Source organism: Patagioenas fasciata, chromosome 4, assembly GCF_037038585.1.
Source record: "Patagioenas fasciata isolate bPatFas1 chromosome 4, bPatFas1.hap1, whole genome shotgun sequence".
Taxonomy (NCBI): domain Eukaryota; kingdom Metazoa; phylum Chordata; class Aves; order Columbiformes; family Columbidae; genus Patagioenas; species Patagioenas fasciata.
In genome coordinates, this window is record NC_092523.1 from 22300662 (window position 1) to 22324852 (window position 24191).

Below are 24191 nucleotides of genomic sequence, written 5' to 3' on the forward strand. Positions count from 1 at the left end.
TTGCAGGATATTGAATATTTTCCAAGGAGAGCTGATAGCTATGGACCTCATGCTATTATTTTTTTTTGAGAATAAGGTGGTAATAAGCTAAGTTCTAGTATTTTGTGGGGCAAAGACTTTAATAATAAACTCAGCTGAATTTTAACTGTCTCTTTTTTTATGTTATTGAAGGTGCCATACCAGTTAATTAATTGAAAGGAGTACTTGATATCGAGCCCTAGAGAAAATTTTGGTAATTATTACCGGTCAAAATTTAGTATATCCTTTAGAGTTTAATTAAGAGGTTTATGATTTGTGTCATAGAGTAGCTCTAGAACTTGCCATTTTCAAACTGAAAACCTCAGCACTGGTTTTACAGTTTTGGTGTCAGACAAAGTTTTTATGATTGGTTTGTTCAGGCAAATGAGAGAGAACAAGAGCACATATTTTGGCTCTGGGGGTGGGGTTTATTTATATGTGCCTAAGAAACAACTTCAGACAGCTAATCCTTTAGTATCTACCTTACTCTAGCTGTGACTGTGTTTTGAATCACAAATGTTCACATTCACAGTTACAAAACCATTTCATCTGGGAATCTGTGCTTTTGTGACATTCAGAAATAAGGCAAAAAAGAGTAGTTAAGTTCTGAATGCTCCTAAATCACATTAACTCATCACATAGCTTAAAATCAGAGTAGAAACCACAAACATTTTCATTCAAGTGTGGCTATGTGAAGTTGTAAGTAACATATTTAGCCTAAGGGTATTCAGGTCCAGAGCTTCCGACTTTTCATGGTGAGAGCCATCATTCACCATCCTGTAGCTGTTTTCTTTGCAACCACTATCAGGAATTACCAAAAGAGAGAGAAGCAGAGTCACCTCGACTCGTAACGTGTTAGGCATTCAGCTGGGAACAGAGGTCTGCTTTCTAAAATGTGACCACAGATCCCTTCCTCCCCTTCTAGCTGAATGCTTACTATTCAGCTAGAGAGGCAGAGCGTGTTCCTGATCTCTCCCATATCAATAAGAGAACACTTGCATGACATTAGTTGGGAGGGAGTGGGGTTGTGTACGAAACATTAAAGTTTGAACACAAACATGATGACCTGAGCTATTGGTTACATTAAATAAAAAATAATTAAAAAAAAAAATGCTAATAAGTTTTGTATTCTGTATAGAATTCTTTACCTAGATTAAGCTAAGCCAGCACATGTTTTGTCAGTGCAACTTTATTTTAGTAACTTGCAAAGCAGAATATTTTCATGACAGGATTTCAATTTGTTTCAACTCTGGGATGATAAAATAAAAATCTTACAGAGGATCAGTACTGAAGGTCATGGCAGATGGCTTAACAAAGAAACGCAACAATGCAAACTGTCAGAAACTTCCTTATCCCTGAAATATGCTGATACAACTTTATGGGAATAAAAGGTTCTTTTAAAAATTGGTGTACGTAGCAGAGCTTGGAAGATATGTACTCTCAGAACACCTTAAATATTTCTAATGGTGAGTCAGTATGACTTTTCACAGACAAATAAGCAAATCTGGAAATGTCTTCTTTTGTTTGAAATGCTTTTCTCCACATCTTAACATTTCCACACAAGTTATTTTCTACATATGGCAAAAAAATGTATAGTTCTTTTTACTTCTACTTGTAACATTATTTATTTCTAAATAAATACATGAAGGGAAATTCAAAATATGTCTTTTAGTTAGGTGTTAGAAAATTATATCACAATCAAATTCCATTTCGTCAATAAAAGACTATTTTTCTTTTTAACTTAAGACTGCACGGTTACTACTAGTGCAAAATTCATTTGGGAAGTTATTGTGAAAGGCTGTGATTTCAAATGAGGCTCTTTACCTAGAAAAGGGTTGTGTATGTGTCTTTTTACAAGCTGTGTGGTGTTAAGATATTCTGCATTTCAGTATGTATGAGGTAGATTTCTTCTGATGTTTTTAGACTTTCAATTGTTTGAATTATTTTAGAATTGCTTCCTGCAGAGAAGAACCTCATAATTAAAAACAGAGAGTAGGATATAACTGCGGCACAAGTGCTTTGATGTGTTGGATACCTGATAGATTTTCTTGAGATAAGATGACCCAGAGTTATTGATAATACTTTTCTTTCTAAGCCAGATTTGCAGAACTACTTGAAGTTCGCTTGTTTTGCATTTCACTTGATGAACAACAGAACATTAAGCATGAAGAAGGCAAATATCCTATTTGGAGTGATATAGGTTTACTCTCTGGCATGGTTATTCAAAACACTACATAAATTTCATTATAATTCCTTATCACCTGTTTGAGTAAAAGTTTTTTTCCTTTAAACTTCAATGATTTCTTTTTCCTTTCTTTTTTTTTTTTTTTCTTTTTTAATGGGTAGGGAAACTGCATTGCATGAGTGCCTCTTTCATGTTCTTTCTAAACTTCTTTTGCTGTCCTTTTAAAAAACAAAAACAACAAAAAAATCTGCAAAACCAAAAACACCTGACAATGTCCTAGTAGGACTAGTAAGACAGAAGTAAGTTCAAAGTAGAACAGTATGTGTAGTCCACAGTTGTAATTTTTGGTTTTATATTATTTTCATAGCAGACAGAGAAAACTGGCAAAAACTAGTCTTAATTACTGAATAGTTTTCCCATTCCATAAACTTTAGCTTTGTTCTTTTTCCCCCTGTAGTCTCATATGATACAATGCCCTTCTACAGCCTGTCAGTCACGTTCCACAAGCAACTAGGTATATATAACTTGCAATTTGTATATTTAATACGGAGAAACATAATATTTGTAAACCATGAATGATATATCATAGTAGGCATTTCTTTTTTTTTTTACAAATTTGTTTTTCCTAAAAATTATGTATGGATTTATTTGCAATATTGCTCCCTGATTAAGGATTGGGTCAAGTTTCTATTACAGACATCCTTTTGAACCTTGTAATAACATCAACTGTTAAATCACTTCACTTTCAAAACAAAAGTTTGTGAATAAGGACAGAATTTATTTTGTTTCATCAGACTAAGTTTCTGGGTTAATGAACTTTTAGGGTTATAACCCCTAGGTAAATCAAAACAGGTGTGGTTCCATAGGTGGTAGCTTCAGCTTCGTTTTTTTGTGCTCTCTTTAGAAATTCGTAATTGTTGATTTCCTTTGCTTTTTTTTTTTTTTTTATAGACTGTTTGTTTCTGTCTTGCAGTGTGACACTCCAAAAGAGGCCAAAAGCAACCTATTCTCCAAAGCTTGACTTTATTAGATTACCAAGTATCAAGATTAAGAATATTTTTTTTAATACTGAAAACAAAGAACTTCTGAGCTATACAGAATAAGAAGGTCTAAAAATGCATCTTACCACTCCTTTTTAACATCTTTTCCTTCCAGACTATTTATTCAAACAACCTTCAGGGGCTTCCTATATGCAAACTCTAGAGTCTCCTTGAAGTTGTTTTCCATCACCTATAAATTTAGAGTTCTGGAGCCAGGGGCACAGGTCCTGTTCTGAACTACATGAACTTCTCTCAGCTGAGCAGGTTTAGTTGCTCTTAAGAAAAGAGCAATGTTTCTTTTCCTACAAAGAGTTCCACTTGACCTAAAACTCGTCAGTCAGAAAAATGCACACACTACAGCTGAGCAGTTTTGCTGAGCAACTTTATACTTTTGAGCTGAAAAATACATTATATGGTATTTATATGACAGATTAGAAAGAAAAAAAAATCTTTAAATTGTACCATCTGTCTATCATGGTGTTTTATCATCTCTGTCTTTCTAACATTAATAGTAGAGATGCAGTCAAATATAGTGAAAAATTTTGGTACTATCTTTAATGTATGTGTGTGAGGAACATTTGTTATATTTTCGGACACAGAAATTATCTATAGTTTGCTCATTATATTGGTTTCAATTTCTTAGCAAAGAGTTTAAAGTTGCATAAATCTTCATTTTATTTTAATAGTTAACATGCAAAACACAGATATCTTGAGAGACCTTATCTTTCCTTTCTATTCAACTGAAATTGTTGGTTCCTATCCTTGGAACAGATATGGATCACGCTTTACATTAATTTCAGACTTTTGGCATACCACTAGCTGTAGTTGATTACTTTGAATTTGTACTTCTCATTGATGACAGAAGTACCAGATTCAAAGAATGTCAAAGCAGTATGAGGTCAGTCTCTCACTATGCAAAATTATCGTGCTTTTTAGAAATTGAAATGAAGTTGGATTGACTGGATTTCTAAATGGCATGTGCTAATGATGTAGTGCCTCTTGTGAAATCTATGCCTGCTTGTATACTACATTTCCCTGAAAGACAAATTATGAAAAACTGAACCAGTGAGAAATTCTCCCAGATATTTATAATTAGAGTAATTGCTCACTCCTCTGACAAATTTGTGTAGCTGAGGTCTTAAGAATAATTTTTAAATTCCTAAGGAAAATACAATATACAGATTATTGTAGAAAACTGTATAAGCTTTCTATTGCAGAATAAGAAATGCCTGCAACTCGACAAATTTTCATAGGTTGAAGTATAATAAATGAGAGAATCTAACCACAAAGAAGTTAAATGATACTTGCTTTTTGTTATATTAGCAAGGAGATTTTATTTCTGATCTGTTCTTTCTGTCCTTTTCCATCAGTTTTTCCCCTTGAAATTTTAATCTAAAGTGTTTCTGTAAATCTTAATTCAGAATAAAACCTCCCTATCAATAAAAATTTTACAAGTTAACAAGAAGAATCGTTCTCTCATAGCATGGTGACGTTCATAAGTATTGTAACAGCTTGCTATTTTGTTATTCTAGAAGATGATATAATTATTTTCAAATAATTTAAACTAGAGGCAAGATATTTCTCTACTGAGTTTTGACAGATGGTGGTGTAAAAAATATTAAGTCCATAGAATCGCTTAGTGACAGACAAAAATCTTATAATGTCTTGGAATTTAATTGATACAACATCTCTGCTGTGACTTTTAAACTTGTGGGTTTAGTACATGGTATCAGTCATAAAAGCAAAAAAACTTGTTTCTTTAATCTTTCTTTGGATGCAGTATCCAACACTTTATATGGAAGATAATCAGATATACACAGATACTCTAGTAAATTACTTTGATACAGAGTTACACATTTACTTACGGATTTAGTTTTGAAACACATAGAAGAGCTGGGCAAATCTTTATTATCCTTTGACAATTATTTGGATGGCACTTGCACTCTGCTAGTGTTATCTGTAGAGAGATAAGGATGTGTGTGTTTGAGACAGTAAGTCCAGTCGTGGGGGGAAACATTCATATTAAGTATTGAAACATGTCAAAGATGAGATAGCAAATTTGATCTGGGAATGATAGACATGAGAAATAAAGGTGTAGAGAATACAAGTAAAATTCAACCTATTAAGTCTGAACTCTTAAAGGAAAATAAGACCTGTCTCTCACAGACATTTCTTGAAGCATGAAAATTGTTTAAAGGGCATCCTAATTTATCCAGTTCACAAAGCTATCTGTGATGGCAGAAAAATACTTTTTCGTGAAATGGATGCCTTATTCTCTTCCTTTCAGTAGCTGTTCAGCACTTTTTTCCTATTTATATTCATTATTGTTGCTGTAAGAACACTGCTTTTATTTATTATTTTATTGGCATGAGAATCCCTGATTCAGTTTTGCTGTCAGTTTGACCTCTTTCTATATCTGCTCTACTTTCAGTGACTAAAAGCATCAGCAAATAGAAACAGAGAAACCTCATAAAATACTTCTCCTACAGCACAAAATAAGTTTAACAACACTTAAGACCTATGCAATTACAGTTCATGTCTATGGTAGGGTAAAGCATGCACTGAGAGTTTGTTCAACTGTTTATCGCACTGATGAGTTTTCACATACCTGGTGGGAAAGGTGTTTGAGAGTACACATGAATAATCTAATAAAAAATAAGATTCTCAAAGTATCTTCACACAAAGAGCAGAATAAAATCAACGTTAATTGTAATGCTGATAACTTTTTTTTTTTGAGAACACATTCTTCCATTTTCTTTCTATCTATATCACTCAAAAGTAAACAGATAATTTTAAACTCTATCTAGCCAGCCACTCTCCTCTAATTTAAAATAGAATAGATCTATATACGTCCGTGCTTTAACAGTCCATCTAACTTAATTAACTCGAAGTGTAAGTTTCATAAATTTATCACTGGTGGGCACCACTGTGGACTGAGAGTTTATCCACAATGATTATTTTAGGCCTAATTTAATGGATCGCTATCAGAGGTGCTGTTTTTACAAAGGGGCATGAAACATGCTTATCAGCTCTCTCTGCTACTAACTCCTGCTAATGGACCATGAAATAGTGAGGTGTGACCCCCAATTTCTGGTAGTACTTCATTCAGCTGTGGTAGAAGCGCATCACTCTCTTTGAATAATTCTCTTGGAATACTTTCATTCTCTGAAAACTATGATTGCTCAGGTGACTGATATTTAGGCACACAATTTTTGCTTTGAGTTGCAGCTTCAAAGCTGACCCAAGTGGAAACCGCTTGTACCATCCGGTAGTGAATCTGTTATATGAAGAAACTAGTTATACTCCAGTGCACAATGCTTTACATTCACAAGAACTACCGCTGGACTGGATTTATGCTATCCTAGCAGATATAATTGAGGTTTTTCCTACCTATTGTCAATAATTTAGTCATGCATTGCTAGTGGAGCAAGCTAAACATTGTCCAGTTTAAAATCTTTTGTCAGTTTTACTGGAGTCTGAATGAAAGCATAAACTAATAAATAATGTAAGATACTTATTGCTATTCAAATTAGTGAAACAAGCTGGAAATCATATGATTCATTCTTGAAAAAGTAGATGTTGGCTATGAAACAGTAGTCCAAAGTGTTTGTACTGCTCTTAAGAAATCTGGAAATGTCAAAAACTGAGGAATAATGGAATATTTTCTGAGATAAAATTTTATGGGTATACACTTGGGTAACCAAGCTAAGCAAAAGCATAGTGACTAATTTTAATATTGTGCTGCAAAACAAAAGAGCATACAAATTGTAATATGAAACATTCTTAAACCAAGAGAATGGATTTGTTAAAGAGTACTTCCACTGGAGTAACTTCTGACAAAAATTATTCCATTTTTACTTTGGGGCTAGGAAATATTTCACATATTTTGTAGCAATATCTCAAGAAATCTGTAGAGAGATATGCTCAACTGTCCACTCAAATAAGCGGTTTGGGAAGTATGAAGAAAATGTTACCTTATAGCTGGTGAAGCAACCAAAATCCCAGTATCTTCAACTCAGAGATGAGAGATAGGTCCTGACTAATATGCTTAGACAAGTCCAACCTTGCCTTTAATTTTCATCGAGATACATTTCTATTTGTAAGGTAAGAATTCTACTTCCTTATCTCCTATAAGGGTTGAGTAAATGAAACACTGTGGGATACTTAGGGTCAAGGGCAGGGGTCAAAAAACTGATACACACTCCATTAGATTTCACCTCCCACTAGGAGGACTGGGACTACTATTACTAAGAGTCTTAGACTTTGCATGTAAAACTTTATGTTTTTGACTTCCCTGTTTTGTTTCATTCAAATTTTATCTGTACTAGCCATCATTATAAAAAAATTATCATTACACTTTTCCATTCTATAGTGAGATAAACAGTGATAATCTGATCTCCTTTAGCACAACATCCCTATGATTCATGTGCATGATTACAGTCTATCTACTGTACATGCACAAGGGGAATTACAGCTGTGCTTAATGTTTAATTACTAATGGACTGTAACCCAGATGAATCTGTCATAAGTATGTAAGCATTCTGAGCTCATGTTTGTAATTAATTCGCTAGCTGTAATCTGCACACACAGCTGAAAAATCAATTAAAAAATTAATGAAAAAATCCCTTTAAGCAGGACATAAATCACACTGAGAGATTAATTTTCTCTCTGTATTTGTCTTTCCATTTTTTGAGGTGTGAAGACTTATCCACATATATACTACAAAAACAACAGTAACAACAAATTGAGGGTTCCAGATTAGTTGACCAGGCTCATGACACTGACATGAAATAAAAGACAAGAACCTGCAACTTGTTAATCAGTAAATCAATTCATTTCCCTGTGACAGGTGAAAATATTATCATTTACTCCTAAGTTCTATGATTTTATATTTCTGTTATGCTTCATGGTTAATGACGATAAGCACTATATTTTATAAGATAACACATTTCTGCTGGAGTATATTTATACAAACAGGAAAATTGTGCATTAATACAGTGATCTTAAAATGTTTTTTATTTCTATTTTTAGCACGTGTTATGTAGATCTTCTGCTAAAGGATTGAAAATGCATTCTTTTACTGTTCAGTTCACTGAATTGAATTAAATTTGGTTCTGTATTGCAGATCTTGCTAGTACGATTAAGTAAGTAAAATTAAAAATGAGTACGTGTGTTGTGAGCGAAGCATGTTGTGGGATAAGGTTCCCTTTATGTGACATAAAAGGTTAAATGAATCCTTCACATGACTGTTGTTTTTCTTCTTATAACACAACTTCTTGACAGCTGCTGAAAAGACAAGTAGTCACAAATAATTTGTTTCTGCTTCATACTGAGCTCTACAGTATTTAGATGATCATTTCTTGCAGAGCATGGAGAAATTTATTCTTCCTCTGATTTGAAAATAGCATAATATAAATTAATAGAGTTTCAACACGTTTTATAGTTAAGGTTCAAGTTTAACATTTGAGGGTCTATGACTTCTGAAAAAATAAACAATACATGGGTCACAGAAAAACTCTTGAGAAAATGAGTAATTCCTTTTTTATGAAAGCATTACTAATATTTAATATATGTGATTATATAATATTTTATTCTGCATATGCAGCAATGTATTGCTGCACAAAGAACTGTAAGAAGCATCTCATTTTCAGAAATACAGTGCTGCCATAATGATTATCAGTTCATGTGAAAGAAGAATTCTGTAAAAAAAAAATAACTCACTGAAAGATATTCAAGAAAGAAATCAGTGTTGTCCCTTAAAGACAATTCTTAAACACAGAAACATCCAACCAGAACTTTATTTTAGTTGGAGCTCTTGTCCATAGCCACAAGGGGTTCACTTTTGCTGTTTGTTTTCTTTTCCCCCCATCCACCCTCTTCTGTTACTTATAGTAAATAATTAAGCAGCCATGTGTGTAAGGGCAGTTGTGTCATTTTAATCAGTCATCCTTTGAACCAAAACTTTAGTCATATCTACTGCATTTTTATATCACTTCAACAAATATCAATCTTGCAAAAGAGATTACAACTCCGTCAAGTCACTGACTTCTTTCTGCATATTCAACTTGCATTATAGATTCTGTATATCCTCTGAAATACTTGTGAGATATCCATGAGATGTAATGACATTGAACATCTTTTGGGATTGTGCTTTTAGTTTCTAAATGGAAGCAAGGCATTCATTAATATCCCCTAGAAAATGTTACCTGGAGTATCTCCAAAAAGAAGTTCCCTTTTGAATGAGATGTGCATAAATTGGAGGAGGAGGTGAGAAAATAATATAACCTTGTTTTTCTCTTCTGTTGCAAGAGCACTAGTTTTCCCACTTGGTGTCTATTCCTGATGAACAAAATATATTATTAAATCCTTATCACCATGAAATAAAATAAAGGGGAGGCACAGTATGCAGCTGAGATGAGCCAATAATGGCTGCTAGCTACTCTGTTCCCATAAAACTCCTGCAGTTCCATCGCTTTGGCATAAGCATCAAGGAAATTATGTCTACTTTTGAGCCCTGATACAGACTTTTCTTAAGTTATCTTTAGGAGAGCTGACATTCTAATTGCTCCACAAATTGTTTCAGCTCAGAGTTTGTTAAGTACTGACACGTTTTACTGAAAAAAGTAAAGGTATGTAATTTGACACAATGACAGATTAATACTTTAGAATCAGATTGGCAGAACAATTAGGCAGCTTAAATGTTTCCTACATCTAAAAGTTTATGCTACTTCAGGAAGCCATAAGAAGTCCTACTTTTCTGAAGGATATGTTGCCATTTCAGTGATAGAAGTAAATCAGGCTATGAAAGGATTTAACAGGATTACAAGGAGTCTGGTAGCAATTGCATTTAAATCTAGAAAATTAAAATCTAGGGAATTTAAGTTCAGCATGACGTATTTAGTACAGTACTCTCCTCTGGTATCACATAAGCTCATACTTCTTGGTCCTCATTATATAGATGCAATTGGTCTTGTGAACAAAAACAAAGTAAAAAAATCTGAACTACAGGATAAATACAACTTAATCAAGAGAAAACTATATGTTTCTGATGTGTTTCCTTTTCTATTATAATGTATTCAGGGCTTTAAAGTAGTATCTGTGTAGTAGTAAGACTGTTTGATTTCACTTACACATAATATTTTATACAACCTATATTATGGTTCTCCACTGACAACTGGGTCATTAATAAGATTTGCACCTGAAAGTGTACAAGTAGTTTTGCACTGTTAAACAGACAAAAAAAAAAAAAAAAACAAAAAGCCAGAAGTATGTTTTTCATCTAAACACTCTGTAAGTCAGTTATGAAAAATTAATGAACCCTTGAAGATCAAAGATGCAATGCTACTGGTACAATCATTGATTTAGGTAAGAAAATTTTTAGTGGAATTATTCTATATTTAGAGGAAGAATTAAAGAATAATCTACCTTAACTTGCTGGAAGCTATTGTGATAGAAATAACGATGGAGTCTAAGCAAGGAATTTTATGACTTGGGTAATATTTCTTTGGTTACATACCTGAGACATGTTATATAGCTATATATTCTAATGTAGTCTGTTTAATTAAACAAGGGAAATACCTGCATTCTTTAACTTATTTAACTCTGTTCTCTCTAAAACAGAGGCAGCTATTATATAAGGGTAAACAAAACAAAAATTTTATATGAGGTAAACAGTGTTGATATTTCCTGGTTTACAGTCTTACACCACTTTCAGGTTTAATGGACTTCAGAGGCATGATATTTGCTTTGCACCACTACAGATAGAAGAAGAATTCAATCCTTAACTTTTTGATGAAACTGTAAAGTAGAATGGGTGTGTGGGGACTCAGGAAAGAAGATTTTATAAATGATAGGTTATTGTGCTAGAACTTGAGAATGATTTTTTTTTTTTTTAGCATTACTATCATTTTGTTTCTGTATTCCTTCGATTAGCACCTGTCTTACATGGTCCGACCATTTTGGTTTTTTGTTTGTAATTCTATTAGCATAAAATTTTATGGAGGATGGACTTTTAACTGAACCTAAGCCCAACTTCTAAGGTTGATTTGTTACTAAGTCAAGAATCCTAACCCACAAACATTTAAAGATTGGATTTAGGCCAAAGTATATAAATTTTAGCAATCATGTTAACAGAATTGCAGAGCTGAAGGGAACCTTTAGAGGTCATTAAGTGCATCCTTCTTTTTCCAAGGAAGTATTAGCCACATTTGTGTTAGCTGTGGGAGACGTTTTGCTAGGGACTCGTAAAACTCACCCTTTGGTGGAAACTCTACAACCTTTCATCACTTTATTTATCCTCAAAGCTTTTTGCTAATTTCTAACCTGATTTATCATTGTTGCAATCAAGTCATTATTTTTGGTTCTTTCCACTATGGGCATGCAAAACAGATCATTTCCACTCTTGCTCTACTACAGCCTTTTAGGTACATTAAAAGTGCTGTTTTCTCCTTTCTGCCTTCTCTTCTGGCTAACTCACTTTCACTCATCCAGCATGAGGTTTTTCAAATGTTAAAGCATCGGTCACCTGCTTCTATTTTCTTATGCTCGTGCTTTATTTGTTTGTTTTATTTTTATTAGTTTTAGCGGTAGAGGACTATTTAGCATCTCATGTTTGCTTTGAAAATTCCACTCTGATCTCTCTCGAAACTAGCTAAGTACTTGGACTTTTGACAGGCTACAGCAGGAAGTATTTAAGGAATACTTTTATTTTACCATTTGTCAAGTAACATATTGAAAATTATCACTTTCATTGTATGTTCCTTTTTCTTTGTATAACAAAAGGTTCAGTATTCATTATTTTATACCCTTCTGTCATGCCTCCTATCACAGTATTAATCATTCAGTCAATGTACATGTAAGCTTTTCTGTATTCTGAGGCATTTTCTTAAGCACTGAAAAGAATTTCGGAACTGAGCATGATATACATGAAATTATTCTAGTCCAAAAGCAATTAATACATTCATTACTTTAGTGCAGTTGGCATGTCTCAAACACAGGATTTGTGTTTGGCTTTATTCAGTAGGACTGTTTTAGAGATGGCATGCACTATCTCTGCAGTACACGATAATGCCACATTCAGAATGACAGCAGTCCAAGCCTTGGGGCACTAAATGCTTCTTGAGATATGTTCAATTGCTGTTTAACTGTATTTAGCCTAAGGTGCAGAGAAAGAAGTTGCTGATGCCTTCGAATATGTTAAAGTATTTTAATAGCATCTTGGCATGTCAGAATATGCCACAGCACTAACTGGGGTGCAGTTCCTGTATTACTGCAATCAGGAGGCAAGAATTTCAAAGACAATGCTGCTGTAGCTGTGTATCATTATAGTTTAGCTTTTTTCCCCTCCTTAAACAGTGATGTTCTACAAGATGTACCCTCTCAGCTGTTTTTCGCGTTATTGTTTTCTGATCAGGTAGTCAATACTTGTTATGCTTTAAAAGCTCTATTGTGTCTCCAAACATGCAGTCATAAAACAGACAACCATTTAATATAAAAACTATGTAAATGGACTCTTGTTTAATTTTGGAAGGTCCTCTGCTATATTTGTGTACAGAATGCAGGAAAAGGTGGGATAAAAGCTGGCTCATCGAAACCACAGTCTGCATCATTACTGTGCAACAGTTACTATTCCTTTCTCTTTTATCACAGTAGGCTGGAACTACTGCACAGAGATTCTTTACAGATCCTCAGTAACTGGAGCCATGCAGAGATGTTATAGGTCCCTCAGTGGGGAAAGGCAGCAAAATCTGCATGTAGTTATTGATTTGTCATAGATACAATTTAGAACTCATCTGCCAGTGACAACTCAGATCCTGTGGACCAGGCTGTATGGTTTACAGAAGTACTGTTGCACTGGTGTAGTACTGTATAACTATTGTGGTTGTGTACTCCTCCAAGTCTACAACTATGAATGCTTTCTGGGCACAGAGTTCTTTCTGGGAATGTTCAAGCTATTCTGTCTAGATAGGATGTCAGTATTGCTCTGGAGGGTTTGCCATCTCCAGGGACAACAAGTGGAACAGAGCTCTTGACCACTAAAGTACATCTAAAGTCTGTTGTTACCATAGGCTTTTTGTGTGCTTTATAAAAGATGAAGAAATGAAAAGCTCCTTGCATCCTTTGTATGCGGTAGGACCATGTCATGACTAATTGATAATGCTGGGTTTGTGTAAAATATATTGTACGAGAATGGTTGTTAAAAAATGTAGAGTGGGGCCAGAGTGAGTGTGAATCCTTTATTATATTTCTGCCATGTATGTGCACAAAAAATACATAGCTTGTAACATGTACTTGTTGATTACTATGTTCATAATACTTTCTCTGTACTTTATGGAATATATTGACCTTCTTTAGTAAGGAATGGGAAGAGAGAAAATAATGGAAAATTTTGGTTGTTAATTTTTTTAGCTTTAAACTGAGTATAGAGCATGATATTTTCCTATCTCCACACTGCCTTGGTAGGTGCGTTCCTTTTCTGATAACAAGCAATCTTTTTAGCCCTAAAGGAACAGTCAGCTACAATCAACAGAAACATGAGCATGCATATAAGTAATTCCATTCATTTGCATGCTTTTGTGCAAAGTTTTATGGGAAACATAAGATATCACTGTCTCAGAAATTAGTAATAAATGTTTAAAGATTTGTTGGATTAATGATAACTATAATTAAAAAAAAAACTTTCATCAGCTAATTCTGGAAATGGTGGTGGAAGCTTGTGTTTGATACAATGAGAAAGCAAATTGTGAGACCCTGTAAATTAGTGTTCTGCAATTTTTTTAAAGTTGAAATCTGAGCAGTCGCAAGTGAAATCTGCTTTATAAATATTCACTTTTGAAATCTCCATTTATATGTATACCCAAGAACTTGCCTAAATATCTGCATTTTAGGGACTGGTTTTACAATGGCTTTATAAATAGTCAAGTGTCACCTGGTTCTGTTGTAGAGACACCATAAGAGGATATGTTTGAAAATAACTTAGATAACGTCTTCCATTGTAACTCCAGTTACTGAGGATCCGTAAAGAATCTCTGTGCAGTAGTTCCTGACTACTGTGATAAAAGAAAAAGGAAACGTAATTGTTGCAAATAAAAGCTTAGATTTGCATAGTCTATGTAAAAACAGTTAAAACTTAACACCACATCTACAAATTTCTGTATATGATAAAATATGTTTATTAGTATCTGGCATTTTAAGCACTTATTTGAGTCAGTTTCCAGATATATAACTGTGGCAGAAATCTATTGCAGTCTTCTTTGATGATTTGCCAACTGTGCTGACAAATTCTTTGCTGTGTCATGTTCCATTAGGCTTGTCAGCTAGCAGTGAGGTCGCTACTAAGTCTTAATCTTTTAAACTGAGGAGTACTTAAAAAAAACATGTCACTTAAAAATAGGTATGTTTGGATATAAATTATACTGGAAGACAAGGTAACTTTTTTTTTTTTTCCCCCCAAATTCAGAGGTTGTTCACAACTACATGGGCTTCATAATATAAAAAGGGGAGCATAAAGTCACTACTCTGCAAAAGAGGGTCTCTGGATTCAGGGAATTAGCAAAAATACATTTAATTACTTTGTAGCTACAGCAGTCTGGCAGTTCATTTGGAATGAAGATTAAATCTCTGTTATCTACTGCAGTGTATAGAAAGTACTGAAGTTGTACTTAACTGACTAGTTCAGGTACTAGCAATAATTTAGTCCTGACAGCACTGGGTGTTTTACCCATCTTCTGATATAACACACACACAAAAAATTCCCTCGTTCCCTGCACGGCCTCCCCTCCCCACCAAATGCTGAAATTATGTCCATCTTTTAAATAGAAGAGCAGTTAAATACAACAGATTTCAAAACATGTTAAATGAAATGTGTGCTTAAATGCTGTCCTGATTAAAGCTCTTAGACCTGATGCAAGGAAGCAATGGGCTGGAAGGCTACATTAACCAAATACTAATGTGCCAAATACTAATTCAAGAGTGTTTTAGAGGGAAATATATCAGACTGGATCTGACAGCATGAGGGAGGCAAGGCTGCTGCTGCATGTCCCCAGGTTCAACGAGTGGCAAAGACGCAGATGTATTCCCAGTAGGCTTACACACAGAGCATGCATATACACCAAATATATATACAGTTTACCACACAAATCACAGACATTCAGAGCACTCACACAAACAGAGGCAGCACCAGGGGCCTCATTCTGCTTTTGTCTCTGCAGGACAGGATGGAAGTCCACTAGTGAGACTGGACATGCACACAGGTATACATGCACACATAATAGCCCATATACAGGAAGGAGGAAAGGACTTTAATAAGAAGACAAGACAGATGGTGCTGATAAGGCACAGAGCACAACCAGACAAGCTTATTAGCCAGCAAACTGTTTACATGTGACTGGCTCTTTTCCCACTTTTGTTCCTCCCCAAATCACCTAAACCACTCCCTTGTCCTTCCTTTGGTTCCTCCCCTAAACATTGCACAGTAAGCCCTGTGCTATACCAAACTACTTTTCCTTGTATACCATGTACGTACCTAGGCAACAATCCCCCTGTCAGACAGAAAGGTGATCTGGAGAGCAGCTGTCAGTGACTCATGGTGGTGTGTTTCATGCCTGGATGTTGGGGCTAATGGCTCTTCTAGGATAGCTCTGAAAAGGGCCGAGACAAGTTGGTTGTCCTTGATTTGTGTTCCTGTCTGCCATTGTATACCCCTGCGCTCCTCTGGGCCTGGGCTGACAGACCTTAGATAGACTGATAGGCCTTGGAGGAGCCTGTCATGGTATAACTTGGGCTAATATTAACCTGCTAGTGCCTCCTTGTGCTCTTTTGTGGGGTGAAGATGAGGTTTATCACATAACTTAACAGGGTATGTCATCCACATGTTGACTTAGAGATTGTTACTTCATAGAACAGTACTATAAGGCAGAATTGCAGAGCAAGTCCTCATGGTTTGTGGCAAGGAGTTCTAATATTTGCTCAGAAGTGAACATAGGATGCACTACAATGCAAAATGATCAATTTTCAAGTGTGCAATTCAAGGACCAGTAGCAAGGAAAGGATTTTTATCAACCCAAGTAATGCGAGTTGAAGACTTATTTGCACTGAAAAGAAACCATCAGATATAATGAGACATTAATTATTTCAGTCTTGAAAACAAACAAACAAACAAACAAAACAACAAAAGATCCTTTTTCAATAAACACATACTCCTCTTTTTTAAGTAAAGGTCAAACATATTACCTTGTTAAGCATTTGCTAGTATTCTACCAGGGTAATAATTGAAATACTAGTAGGAAGGATAATATTTAACAGTCACTGCTTGGAAATAAGGTTGTTTGAAGAGTTTATTGAGATTTAGATGTGAAGAGGATTTCCCCTATTATAAAAATATGGGGAGGGATTTTCTGTTTAAAAATCAGAGCACATTGAGTGTAGCTCAGCAGTTAATCATGCTTCTTACCTTAAAGGAGTGCCAGAATAATACTAGATTTAGCTGAAAAATAAAGAATTTTCCTGTTACAGTCTCCATCTTCTGTCTACAGCTCTAGAACACAGGCATCTGAAAACTGATACTGTCAATATTGCATATTGCATTCTTCACTGAAAAATTGTGGGAATCATGACCGAGTCTAAGTGAAAAAAACAAACAAAAAACCCCACAAAAAACACAAACAAACCCAAACCCCTGAAAAACAAAACTAAAAAAAAGCCTACCACCAAAACCAAGCAAAAAACACACTAAAACACACAATAACAAAACAAACACTAAGCAACTCAGAACTCCTAATATTTCCCTCTTCCCAGCCTTATACTTCTCAACTACAGAGTTACTCTGTTGTCTAGACATCAGTGCTGATTTCCTAATTAAAATCAGAGACATATTGAAATATGAAATATTATACAGTATTTAGAATACATACAGTAGATTATGTAAAAATGTTGACAACAGATAATAATAAAAATATGCATATTCTTTACAATACTGCAACAAATTTCTAATTAAATGAATGTTTAAATGCATTTAAAAAATCCAGACGGGGGAACATAAATCTGACTTTCAAGAGCTTTTGCAACTCTATCAGGATTAAATCTGCAGATGCTGAAATGAAATATCCTTACTCTGGAAGCACCTGTTGTAAATATTTTAAATAAAAACAGTTTATTCTCGAAGAATTTTTGGTTGCTTTTTTTAATTATTTTTTTTTAAACCTCAGCGGTGGTCTTTTTTATGAACTTCACAGTTGGAATTTTCACTGTTTGAGAAGGTCATCTAGCAGCCAAAATCAAAGAAAAATAGGCAAAATAGAAGTAATAAAATGAAGGCTGAATAGGCCTTTGAAAGATATTTAATAAAGCAAGGGTTATTACTGGAAAAATTACGGTTCACATAAATTTGGGGAAAGTGGAAAGTTGCCACAGCCCCTGTGAAGTACCTGACAGTGTTTCCTTGTTGAAGCTCCTTGCTCTTTTTCAAGATAATAGAAATTTTATAAAAGAAACCTATAAGTTTCATCAAATATATCATACGAAAGTCATATCCAATAAATTGGAAAAATTAATTTATTTGTTGACTTTTTTCTTTCACAACTTTAATTGTTTGAATATCATCTTGTTACTTTGTAGGTTGCCCCAGTTTTTTCTTGTAGACCATAACCTATAGTATAACTGAATAAACTCAGGGTTTTAAAATTTTACCCAGTACTTTAAATAGTTGAGGTAGCTTTTTAATTTAATTGTAACACAAGTATAAAAATACAAATATTAAAAATATATTTATGTTTTTACCAGGTAAGAGTCAATCCTGCAGACCCCTGAATTTTGCTAGTTTTCAGTAGAAGCTCTTAGAAGTACAGCAGCTAAAATGCTTAGATATAGTGATCTGGAACAGGACACCTTCTAACACAACAAGTCACACAGAAAATGTTAATGCATCTATTCAGGCTGCACTCAGATTCTCCCTGTTCCTCCACACAGACACGCAACACATATAATAGCTTTATCTGTACACATTAGATTACATTTGTAACCCAAAGCAGGTTTTTTGTATGCTCCTACTAATGACTTATTGTATGATTTATGTAACATATTGTGTACTAACAATGAATACCCAATCCTGAGAAATACAAGCAGATATTTACATGATGTGCAAATTGAGTCTCATTGTCAATAACAGAGCTGCTCACTAGCAGGGGGTTAAGCATGTTCATAAGTATTTGCAGGGTCCAGCTTTCATGTTCCTTTCATACAAACTAAAGACCTTTTCTTTACAAAAAAAATTCAAAGAAAGGTATTTTTAATAATTCCAAGAAAATTGGCAGTATGGAATGAAGTGCTTGGTTGACTCTTTCAAACATCAAAATTCATTCAGTACTTAACGCCAAATGCTTTTGAGATTGATTTACAAGCACAGGAAGTGGTTTAATAGTCTTATTTTTCAGTTCTTGAGGTTGAGGATAAGTAATGTATGCTTGTTGCCTATGGGCACGTGCAATGTTGAAAAACTATTACTGAGGAACTCACTGCAACACTCTTACCAAGACCTTTAAAAATACCTTTTGTGAATTTAAGGATTCTCAGTTTCACTGTAGGTAATTGCAATGTTATTAATTTGTAAAGACAATTCTATTTTACTTTCAGATTCAAGGCCTCTGCCGGATGTAGCCCTGACAGGGAAGTGTACCCGAGAATGTGATGAATATGGCCACTCGGACTCCTGCTGGATGCCAGTTCGCACTTCTCCTGAAAGAAAGCAGAAAAGCCAGCCAAAACTCTCCACTTTCATGCCTGTTGATGAACGGGGCAGTCAGGAAAAGCTGGCCAATGGAGAAGCCTCCCTCATGGGCGATCGCAACAGAAACCTCCTTAACAAAAAGTTGACCTCATCCTATGAGACCTTCAGCGCGGCTAGTTTCAGCAAAAATGAAGAAGGCAATCCAGAGGATATCCCCCTTACACAGACAGGGGAATACAAGCCATCTCCTGTCAATACTCTAACTAGAAGAGAAGTTTACCTGTAGGCTTAGAAGCAGCAACAAAGTTCTTTCGTATCATAAGAAAGAAAAGGGGTAAAAGTCTTAAGATCAAAACAATTTTAACAGAAAAAAAAAAAAAAAGAAACAAAAAAGAGGGAGGCAACCAAAGAGACGAGAGATCTGCCTGCCACTTCTGCCTCCATAGCAGGCATTTAATTATACTGTCCGCCTGACTATACTGTATCATGTAGAAAACGTTGTTACTTGCATGTCTAATTCCCCCTCACTGATTTTATTTTCCTAAATCTATGGTTGCAAATTCCTCCCATAGTAACAAGCTTGATTAAAAAGAACACAACAAGCTGTTGTTTCCCTTCTACAGAAGCATGAGTTAAGCCACTCATTTTGTTTGACTGTTGTCTGGCTTGTTGAAGATAACAGGTCAGGGAAAATGTATTCCAAACATATCATCTGAATATTGCTGATCCCCTCCCGGGACAATTCTTCAGAAACCATATGATATAGAGATAAATATAAAGAAATAAACGTTAATAGGCACTTTGTGAAGATCACAGCTTTAATATTCTCAACTCTCATCTGAGGCTGGAAGCAACAGAAATACATTCAGCCTGAGACTGCAGTCAAAAACATGTCATACTTTCCTATGATTCATGAACTCTGGTTCTGTTTTATCCATAGAACATATGTGTTCTTGCTGTGTCTCTCTCCTTTCTTGTTCTCTGTAATGATTACTTCAACATAAACACAATTAGTAACACATATACTGTAGGATAGTAATGATAAACTGTTGAAATCATTATTTTGGGCAAGACTAACATCTAGCTGGGAAGATGGTAATAACAAAAAGGCCAAAGATCACACAATGGATCAGGGGAACTGCTAAGTGTTGGGGCTTGGCTTAGAAAACGAATATATTCACAGATACACACATGTACTCATAACAGACCTTGAGTTATATTTTGCACAGTAGCACAGTTCACAAGCCCAGATGACACAATTTTTTTTCCAGTGTGGTTCAGCTGAATGCCCAAAGGAACTGATGTGGGCTTTTTGTAATGACATGTTATGTTGCAGCAGATGCTGCATATGATATGCTGCATATGCCAGTTCCAGGGAATTTTTAAGATTGAAGTTAAAAACTAATAGTAGTAATGGAAGGCTGTGTTAATGAAAATGCTTGGTGGAATGGAAAGGGTGGATAATGGATGACAGAATGACATTTGAATATTACAAGTAAAACACAAAACCTTCTCTTTAGAGTGCAAAGAATGATTACTAAGTCTTCTGTCATCAATGCCGTAGATTATCAATTGCTTCAGTTGCATCAAAGATATAATGCAGGTTTTATTGAAACACAAGTGCATTAAAACAGAGAGAAGTGCAATACTAAATGATGTCAAGACTCAGAATATTTAGGCTAGGTAGAAAATGGTCTGATAAACAGTGGTATGATACTCACCTAGCAGATCAAGATGAGTCAAAAGGACTCCAAGTTACTGTGATATGCAAGAGGTCTGAGCTGTAATGATTCATGGTGAGTGCTTCTTAAAAGGAAGAGGAAATGAAACTGGTTTTTGTGCAATAAAAGCAACAAAACATGCAGAACTTCAACCAGTCCTTTGTAGCTGATGCTGTAGTGGTAACAACAGATTGAGCTCAGATATTCAGACGAAAGTGACAATCGAACAACACGGCAAGGGCAGCTCAAGGAGGGGTAATGCATTCAAATCCCTGGCTGTTTAACCTGGCATTAATGCATGTCTAGATGGCTCTCTAGTAAACCATAGTCACAACGTAGATTTGGGTAGTATCTTGCTTTGAAGAATTGCATAGAAATAACCTTAAACAGCCTGAAGTACAGGCTGGTAAATCAACTCAACTCATCACATTTATATTTTTATTCTATTTCTCCATGTAGTGGGATGTGCCATTATGGGCCATTTTGTCTTCTCACATTTACTTCCTTCAAGATATGTTAGTTTGTGTATAGCAGTTATGATGAATGGGCACATTTTAGAAAGAAAATATTAAAATCAAAGATTAATAATGATTGAACATTTTTATGTTTAATTATTTAAGTAATATGGAGAGATGCAAACTAGTACTTTGTTATGAGACTGTATACAGCAGTTACTGCTTTGTATAATCTGTAAGTATCTGTTTAAAATGCTTCTAAAAATGCTTATGTAATGTATACACATTTTTCTTGCACGTTTCAACAGAATACAAAATTGCATAACACAAATGTTGAACAGAATTTCCTTTAATAAGATTTTATTTAATATTACACACACACAAAAAAAAAAAATAGGTAGCTTGTTTCCATATATTCTTAGACCCTATTTCTACAAGGCTAATAATACAGGTCATAGAAGACCTTCAGATTAAACGGATCAGCAATCACTCGTCAATTTTTGCACCACATAAGACCATTATTAACACACACACTTGTGTGCATCTCCTTAGACCTAAAATGGGTGTGAAAGGTTTTTTTTTTAAATTCTATCTACTGTAAGTATTCACAGTAATTCTAGTGGAACTAGCCACTACTAATATGCTGATTACTCTTCTGACCTGGCATGACACACAAATATATTTTGTCTTTGTATTTTTCTTCTTTATTTGAAATAGGTTAAATCTGGTGCCACTCCATAAACAGAGTGCTTTTGTACAAAAATAAACAAATAAGACTATAAAAATAATTAGGGTGAATGCAAAATATGCAACTGTGCCTTTTATACCTATTAGTATGATAAAGTTGTAGTTGGGTTTGGACACTGAGGGATAAGGGGCTATTCCCAACCTTTTTGAACCTGTATATTTACCCGTGTTTATTTTCTGAGAAATTATAAATAATATATTTAAAAACAAGCCTTTTGCCAAGCTCAGTTAGTGGACCAGTCTTAAGCATTATTAACACAAGGCTGCAGTTTAAATAAGTCTTGAAGGTTTTTTTAGTTACTATTTGTGTGGGGTTTGAGGTTGTTTTCATTTGTTTTTAATTCTGCTGCCTGGAAAACCACAATCACTCTATATTATAGTCATTTAGCAATGTATCATCTGTTCATGTTGCCAGGAATATTGACAATTGTTTTTTTTTAATTGCTTTTAGCCATCATCACATTTCAGTTGTACAGTATAGAAACCATCCTTTTATTTCCTTCCATGAGAAACTCAAATGAGCTTTGCATGTATTTTACATTAGGGCACCTTTATAGATTGATGCATTAATATATAACTTTATATGTATTAGAAAATTCAATAGCTTTGGTCTAAAATCTAATGCTCTTTCTGGATCTCAGATCCACTATGTTTATACAATACAGTTTCTGACTGGCCTGCTGCCTGAGTTTCAGGAAAAAAACAAAACAAAACAAAACAAAAAAGTTAAACATTATTTTTATGTGGAGGATGAACTTGAATGGGATTGAAATGGTTGACTGAAACGCTACCCTAGGAAGTTGTCAAGCAGGAAAACAAAGAATATGGATAAAGACCTTGCCATAAATCCAGCCATCACCAAACATTTGTAAGCAACTTGAACAGTGAAATATTTTTCCTTCTGTTTCATTTATGATACATATACAGTGTTTCCTTAAGGAAATAAGCAGCTGAAAGAGCAATAGAAATTAAAGTCCCTGAGTTAAGTTGTATTACTAACTGAAGAGCATAAACACAAGGAAGGAGACAATATTCACCAGTTACCTGGGGTATGCTTTCAGACAAGTTTTTCCTAAATTTTAAAGCACTTGCATTCAGTGTGGTACGATCTGTTTGTAATATTAAACATTGACTATTGTTCTGCAACTTGGATGTTGATAGTGAAGCAGAGAACAATTTATCATTGTTTATTATGAGTCACTATGCACGCAACTATGCTAAACATGGCAAAATGTATTAAACGCTAGTCCACCTCTATTTATGAAATATTTACATAATTTAATTTGCTTTTGTACAGTTTTATGTAAATAAATTGCTTGTAATTTTTGTCTCTGCAAATTAAAATATAACATGTTCAACTGTTTGCCCATTTGCCAGTGTACTTTCTCTGACAAGCTATTCCACTTTTACTGGACTAAACCATGTGCTAGTTTGCATATTTAACCTATATTTTGCATGGCAAACATGAAACTGCCTTTTTAACTTGCCACTTCTTCAGCTGCTAATGTAGCTGAGGTTTTACCTGTCTACAGAGTGTAATTTGGTAGGGGTTATTGTCACTGAGGGCACAATACAGTACTTTTTTCAGTAGAAATAAAGTATATGTAATGATAGCATTTGTTTCTGATTGCTGTTCAAAAGAGTTTATTTTCAAGGTGTGTTTAAAACTTTCATATTAAGGGGAACAAGTCTTAAGTAAAAGCTCAGGTATTTATATTACAGAATAACAATTTTGTAATTATCAGCAAAGTTGTTATTTTTTCCAAGAACTTTAGAAATATTAACAAATTCTAAAATGTTAGTGAAGCATCTATGATGAAAAGAACAACACAATTAATGCAGCATTTCAGAGAAAAATGTGAAAGAAACCCCTCCAGTTCTTTCTAGTGGTGAATCAAATCATCCATTTCACGATAACTACAGATTGAGAACAAGCCCTCCTCAAGAAGGAACATCTAAGAAGCAGAAAGAGTTTATTCCTTAGCTGTCTGGATCACATACTGCACGCTCCAAAAAAAGCAGGCTCCAAAACAGCTATTAAGTTGAGATTGTGAAAATCGTATTTGTGGGGAGAGGGATCAAACGTTAAAACTCACCCCCTTCCCTGTTTTCTACAAAATAAAGTATTGCTACAGAGATGTTATAAATCACTGTATACAATTTCCCACTGAACAACACAAAAAGTGCGGTTTCTATCTTTTTACTTTGGTTACAGTGTAGACTTCGATTTTTGTGAATACAGGTTGGCCAGAATTTTTTTTTTTTTTTAATAAACATTACGTTGCAAATTTCTTTCTCTGACTG

At 34.6% G+C, this 24191-nt stretch overlaps 1 protein-coding gene across 3 annotated transcripts in view; it reads left to right on the forward strand.

Annotated features, from left to right (window-relative positions):
- The window catches only part of PCDH7 (protocadherin 7), a 268788-nt gene extending 245538 nt beyond the window's left edge, over positions 1 to 23250 (forward strand). For all 3 annotated transcript variants that reach the window (XM_071807384.1, XM_065837374.2, XM_071807383.1), the window contains one exon: positions 18871 to 23250. In XM_071807384.1, coding sequence (XP_071663485.1) covers positions 18871 to 19250 — 380 coding nt within the window. In that variant the 3' untranslated portion in view covers positions 19251 to 23250. The remainder of the gene's footprint in view (positions 1 to 18870) is intronic.
- Positions 23251 to 24191: the final 941 nt, after the last annotated feature.